General features: G+C 38.2%; 2 protein-coding genes and 1 pseudogene across 2 annotated transcripts in view; all 3 read right to left on the bottom strand.

The window, feature by feature from the left end:
- LOC119596808 (pro-resilin-like) lies at window positions 1-957 on the bottom strand. Its single transcript, XM_037946137.1, has 3 exons — window positions 924-957; window positions 662-733; window positions 1-550 (listed from the first exon to the last, which is right to left on the bottom strand). Exons 1-3 carry the CDS (start codon window positions 933-935, stop codon window positions 80-82), a joined length of 555 nt encoding a protein of 184 aa, XP_037802065.1. The 5' UTR covers window positions 936-957; the 3' UTR covers window positions 1-79.
- Window positions 958-2,560: 1,603 nt separating this feature from the next.
- LOC119596855 lies at window positions 2,561-3,545 on the bottom strand (annotated as a pseudogene).
- Window positions 3,546-5,591: 2,046 nt separating this feature from the next.
- Window positions 5,592-7,344, bottom strand: part of LOC119596854 (pro-resilin-like) — a 3,831-nt gene continuing 2,078 nt past the window's right edge. Inside the window, exon 3 of the mRNA XM_037946198.1 lies at window positions 5,592-6,158. Within this exon, the coding sequence (XP_037802126.1) occupies window positions 5,688-6,158 (471 nt within the window). The 3' untranslated portion in view covers window positions 5,592-5,687. The remainder of the gene's footprint in view (window positions 6,159-7,344) is intronic.

Below are 7,344 nucleotides of genomic sequence, written 5' to 3'. Positions count from 1 at the left end.
TAATAACATTTATTTGACACTCACGCTAATAAATACATTCGCAACATTTGAAATTCAGGCCATTATTGCACGCAGTCCTTCAGCCGAAGTGTCTGCGGACGTCCTCATCCGAGTGGAAGGACTCGGGGGAGTCGAAGCTGCGGAACTCGAAGGATTCACGGGAGTCGAAGTGACGAGGCCTGACGGGGATGGGTGCGGGCCTCTCGAAGGACTCACGTGAGTCAGGGATGCGTGGTCTGGGGGCTGAGTAGACGGGTCTAGGGGCTGAGTAGACGGGTCTGGGAGCCTCACGAGACTCAGCTGAGTCATAGCGAGCCTCGCCCTCGTAGCTGACGTCGGCTACGTAGCCTGAGTCTCCATTCACGTAGTAAGTGACCTTCTGCAGACGGCCGTCGGGGAGCTGCACGGAATAGGATCCCTGAGTGTTATCGTTATCACGAGCCTCTTGGTGTCCAAAGTCGTTGCCAGAGTCGTCGTGGTCGACGGCCCACTGGAAGTCGTACTTGGCCTCAGTGGACTCGAAGGACTCGAAGGATTCCCTTGATGCTACCTGCAAAATTACGAAATATTTTGTTTCATAAGCATTACATACACACGTGCACACTGCTATCCTCTACTGATCAAAACCAACGAGAGGGAACCTAAGAAATGGGAGGCTTACCCTGGGGGCGCCGTAGGAGAAGCTCGGCTTGTCGGCGGCGGCGACGGCAGCGAAGGCCAGCACGAGGATGATCTGTAATGGGGAACATTGTTTTTTTTAATGAAAACATTGGTTTAATATTACACGTGAGGTTTACGTACATTACACAAATTTAAAGAACAAAATATCTATGACTGCAAACAAATTGACATAAGCTGAATGTATTCACTGTTATATCCTCACTCTCTTCAGACAAAATTCGTAACTAGAGTGAAAAGCCCACCTTGGTGTTCATGGTGGCTGTGTCGTTGGAACAGTGACTCGTCTTCGCTTGCTGATCGTTATATACCGCCGGCCAGAATCAGGCCAGGTTTTTGTGACCAAGTTAGTTTTTTGTCCGGACGATTTTGTCTTTATATCCCCTTGGAAAATACAGTACTGTGCAAATGGCATAGGTGACATGTAGATTTGTTGCAGTAGGATCCAGTTCGTTAACTCTGCTTTTAGTGCATATTATGCAGCTTAGGTGTCATTCTTTGTTCATACCCACATACATAAAACCGCATACACAGATATACAGGCACACATACATATATATATGTTTGCATATTTATACACATATATGTATTAAATATATGTATATATGAATTATATATATGTATGTGTGTATACGCATGCGTATACGTATATATGCATATACATATAGATACAGATATGTGTGTGTGTGTGTACATACATATATATATATATATATAATTATTTATACATCTGTTTATAAGTAAATAAATACATACGCATTTAGAGAGTGATAACTAGAGAAAAATGTCCACCGACATCTGTTGCAAAAGATCAGGTCACCCACTTTAAGCTATCCTCAGGACTAACGGAGGCAAGGGCAGGGCCACGTCAACTGACCTACTCACTTCAGTGTAGTTCCTGCACTTAAGGTGAGATTTGACAATCACTTCTTTGGGATCTTGATGCCCGAGTATAATATATAATATATATATATATATATATATATATATATATATATATATATATATATATATATATATATATGTTTGTATATGTGTGTGTGCCTGTGTAAGTGTGAGTGCGTGATATATTTCTTATAAAACAGAAAATGAGGAAACCTTTTCCCGAATTGTAGAAGTCCTGATTTACCTTGATATGATAAAACTGTAAATAGATTTTACACTTCTAGGATTTCTGCTTCTTCTTCTTTTCTACCGCACTTCGGTTGTAGATGCCGTGATCTTGAAATGAAAGGAAATTGTAATATTTTTGCTACAATATTTATTTGTAAATTTACAATTGATCCACACAAATGACTGATTTCTATACGTATTCTATTCATTCATTTGTTTTTTTTACTGCTACCATTATCACAAGCATCACGGGAACAAGTTTACTGGACATTTCATAGAGAATAAATTTTACTTTTATGATGTAATATGGAAGCATGCTGCCACCATTAGTGTTATCTTGTTCTTCTACCCTTTGTAGTATTCATGAAACTTTTATTACTATCATGCTGCAGAAGCTTCGGTAATATGACTCAGGAAAGGATATATATATATATATATATATATATATATATATATATATATATATATATATATACGACTCTCCTTGATAGTTTAATCATCAGCATTCAAAAGAGACTGAAATTGGTTTAGTATTATATATATATATATATATATATATATATATATATATATATATATATATATATAAATATATATATATATATTTTTTTTTTTTTTTTTTTTTTTTTTTACTCTGTTCTGGGATCTTTTATGCTTCCACAATTATAGAGGCTTCTCAGCGATTTGAACTTAAATGTGAATGAAGTGTATTTCACATAATATTAATATAAAAAATGCATGAGGGGTAGTGACGAATCGGATTGATTGATTTGATTGCATAATAACATTTATTTGACACATTCACGCTAATAAATACATTCGCAACAATTGAAATTCAGGCCATTATTGCACGCGGTCCTTCAGCCGAAGTGTCTGCGGACGTCCTCATCCGAGTGGAAGGACTCGGGGGAGTCGAAGCTGCGGAACTCGAAGGATTCACGGGAGTCGAAGTGACGAGGCCTGACGGGGATGGGTGCGGGCCTCTCGAAGGACTCACGTGAGTCAGGGAATGCGTGGTCTGGGGGCTGAGTAGACGGGTCTAGGGGCTGAGTACACACGCCTGGGAGCCTCACGAGACTCAGCTGAGTCATAGCGAGCCTCGCCCTCGTAGCTGACGTCAGCTACGTAGCCTGAGTCTCCATTCACGTAGTAAGTGACCTTCTGCAGACGGCCGTCGGGGAGCTGCACGGAATAGGATCCCTGAGTGTTATCGTTATCACGAGCCTCTTGGTGTCCAAAGTCGTTGCCAGAGTCGTCGTGGTCGACGGCCCACTGGAAGTCGTACTTGGCCTCAGTGGACTCGAAGGACTCGAAGGATTCCCTTGATGCTACCTGCAAAATTACGAAATATTTTGTTTCATAAGCATTACATACACACGTGCACACTGCTATCCTCTACTGATCAAAACCAACGAGAGGGAACCTAAGAAATGTGAGGCTTACCCTGGGGGCGCCGTAGGAGAAGCTCGGCTTGTCGGCGGCGGCGACGGCAGCGAAGGCCAGCACGAGGATGATCTGTAATGGGGAACATTGTTTTTTTTTTTAATGAAAACATTGGTTTAATATTACACGTGAGGTTTACATACATTACACAAATTTAAAAAACAAAATATCTATGACTGAAAACAAATTGACATAAGCTGAATGTATTCACTGTTATATCCTCACTCCCTTCAGACAAAATTCGTAACTAGAGTGAAAAGCCCACCTTGGTGTTCATTGTGGCTGTGTCGTTGGAACAGTGACTCCTTCTCGCTTGCTGATCGTTATATACCGCCGGCGAGATTCAGGCCTGCTTTTTGTGACCTACTAGTAATTTTTTTATTTCGACGATTTTTTCTATATATCCCTTTGGAAAATGTAGTACTGCGCTAATGGCATAGGTGACCGCATGCAGACATGTTGCAGTAGGATCCAGTTCGTTAATTCTGCTTTTAGTGCATGTTATGTAACATTGGTGTCCTTTACCGTGTTTTTATCAGTCCAAAAATCCAATTATAGGTGTATGTAGAAACGCGCACACACAAACACACGTCCATACCCACATTCATAAAACTGCATACACAGAATACAGCCACACATACACATGCACACACACATACACACACACACAACACACACACACACACACACACACACACACATATATATATATATATATATATATATATATATATATATATATATATATATATATATATACGTTTTTGCATATGTATACACATTTGATATGCATTAATATATGTATATAAGTATCATATATGTATGTGTATGTATATGTGTGTATATGTATATATATGCATGTGCATACATATATATATATATATATATATATATATATATATATATATATATATATATACATATATAGAGGCGTATATAGGTACTGTATGTGTATATGCATTTGTGTGCGTGTGTGGGCGTGTGCATATATATATATATATATATATATATACATAGATATATTACTTATTTATCTGTTTATAATTAAATAAATACATACGTATTTAGAGAGTGATAAATAGAAAGAAAAGTCCACCGACATCTGTTGCAAAAGATCAGGTCACCTGCTTTGAGGCTAACCTCAGGAGGCAAGGGCAGGGCCACGTCAACTGACCTACTCATATCAGTGTAGTTCCTGCACTTGAGGTAAGATTTGACAATAATTTCTTTGGGATCTTTATGTACAAGTATAATATATATATATATATATTATATATATATATATATATATATATATATATATATATTGTTTGTATGTGTGTGTGATATTCATTATATGATATAAAATGAGGAGGGAAACCTTTTCCTGAACTGCAGAAGTCCTCATTTACCTTGATATAAAACTTGATATAAATTCTTCATCTTATTCTAGGATTGCTTCCTATACCGACCTTCGATTACGGATACCGTGATCTTTGGAATGAAAGGAAATTTTTTCTAAAATATTCATTTGTACATTTATGATTGGTCCACACAAAAGATTGATATTTATTTATATGTAGTTTATTTATTAATTTTTAATATTATTATTATACATTATTATAAGCATGACGGAACATGTTTACTGGACATTTCATAGAGGAAATATTAAAGCATAGTGTCACTATTATTGTTATTTTTGTACACTTAACTTAAATTTATATTCTTCTCTTTTTCCGTTTCAAACAGGTTCCCGAAACTCAGAAGTAGGATATGGTGTTTTTGGTTTTCAGGATAATATGCATTTCATTACGACTCTCCTAGTTAGTTTAATCGTAAGCATTATTATTTTTTTTTAATGCTACCATTATTACTAGACATTCCATAGTGGACAATTTTTACTTGTATGAGGAAATATCGAAGTATGATGTCACCAATTTTGGTTATTATTTTGTTCGTCTACCCTACTTTTATTACTATTATGCTGCAGAGCTTCGGTGATACACTGAATCCCAGTAATTGTACATTTGATATAAATTAATCTCTTTTTTCCTGTTAATTCAAACAGCCACCCGAAACTCAGGAAAGTATATCGAGTATGTTTTTTTTTTCAGGATGACATGCATTTCATTACGACTCTCCTGGTTAGTATAATCGTCAGCATTAAAAAAAGACTGATGAAAACTGGTTTAGTATTATATTTTTTACTCTGATCTGGGGTCTCGGATGCTTCTACAGTTGTAGCGACTTTTCAGCGATTTGATCTCTAATAGGTGTTTTCTGGGCCTAAGTTAAATGTAAATGGAGTATATCTTATATACTATTGATATAAAAAAGGCATGAGGTATAGTGACGAATCGGATGATAAATCTAAGAGATCGTTTTTGATTGCATAATAACATTTATTTGACACATTCACGCTAATAAATACATTCGCAACATTTGAAATTCAGGCCATTATTGCACGCGGTCCTTCAGCCGAAGTGTCTGCGGACGTCCTCATCCGAGTGGAAGGACTCGCGGGAGTCGAAGCTGCGGAACTCGAAGGATTCACGGGAGTCGAAGTGACGAGGCCTGACGGGGATGGGTGCGGGCCTCTCGAAGGACTCACGTGAGTCAGGGATGCGTGGTCTGGGGGCTGAGTAGACGGGTCTAGGGGCTGAGTAGACGGGTCTGGGAGCCTCACGGGACTCAACCGAGTCATAGCGAGCTTCGCCCTCGTAGCTGACGTCAGCTACGTAACCTGAGTCTCCATTCACGTAGTAAGTGACCTTCTGCAGACGGCCGTCGGGGAGCTGCACGGAATAGGATCCCTGAGTGTTATCGTTATCACGAGCCTCTTGGTGTCCGAAGTCGTTGCCAGAGTCGTCGTGGTCGACGGCCCACTGGAAGTCGTACTTGGCCTCAGTGGACTCGAAGGACTCGAAGGATTCCCTTGATGCTACCTGCAAAATTACGCACACATAGATAAGCAATACATACACACATGCATACTGCTATCCTCTACTGATCAAAATCAACGAGAGGGAACCTAAGAAATGGGAGGCTTACCCTGGGGGCGCCGTAGGAGAAGCTCGGCTTGTCGGCAGCGGCGACGGCAGCGAAGGCCAGCACGAGGATGATCTGTAATGGGGAGCATTATTAGTATTTCTTTTATGAAAACAGTGATTTAATATTACACGTGAGGTTTACGTACATTACACAAATTTATAGAAGAAAATATCTATATGACTGCAAACAAATTGACATAAGCTGAATGTATTCATGGTTATATCCTCACTCTCTTCAGACAAAATTCGTAACTAGAGTGAAAAGCCCACCTTGGTGTTCATGGTGGCTGTGTCGTTGGAACAGTGACTCCTTCTCGCTTGCTGATCGTTATATACCGCCGGCGAGATTCAGGCCTGCTTTTTGTGACCTACTAGTCAATTTTTTATTTGAACGATTTTTTTTCTTTCTTTTTTTATCCCTTTACAAAATTCCGACCCGTTTTAATGGCATAAGTGACAGCATGCAGATTTGTTGCAGTAGGATCCAGTTCGTTAATTCTGCTTTTAGTGCATGTTATGTAACATTGGTGTTATTTCCCTTTTTTCACCAGCCTAAAGATCCAAATATAGGTGTATGTACCAACGCGCACACACAAATACACGTTTCTATCCACATTCATAAAACCGCATATACAGAATACAGGCACACATACATATATACATATACGTTTTTACATATGTATACACATATTTGTATATGTATGAATATATATATATATATATATATGTATAATATATATATATTAAAATACGTATATATGTATGTATGTATATATGTATATATGTATATATATATATATATAGATGTGTGTATAGGTACTGTATATATATATATTATGTGTATACATATATATATATATATATATATATATATATATATATATATATATATATTATTTACTCATCTGTTCAAAAGTAGATTAATACATATGCATTTAGAGAGTGATAAATAGAAGGAAAAATCCACCGACATCTGTTGCAAAAGATCAGGTCACCTGCTTTGAGGCTAACCTCAGGAGCCAAGGGCAGGGCCACGTCAACTGACCTACTCATTTCAGTGTAGTTCCTGCACTTGAGGCAA

Source organism: Penaeus monodon, chromosome 38 (genome assembly GCF_015228065.2).
Source record: "Penaeus monodon isolate SGIC_2016 chromosome 38, NSTDA_Pmon_1, whole genome shotgun sequence".
Lineage (NCBI taxonomy): Eukaryota > Metazoa > Arthropoda > Malacostraca > Decapoda > Penaeidae > Penaeus > Penaeus monodon.
Note: the sequence above shows the minus strand (reverse complement) of the source record. Positions and strands in the feature narration are given on the sequence as shown.

Coding starts and splice junctions, on each gene's coding strand:
- LOC119596808 (XM_037946137.1), bottom strand. Junction 551..661: donor TCTCCTACGGCGCCCCCAGG/GTAAGCCTCCCA, acceptor GTAATTTTGCAG/GTAGCATCAAGGGAATCCTT.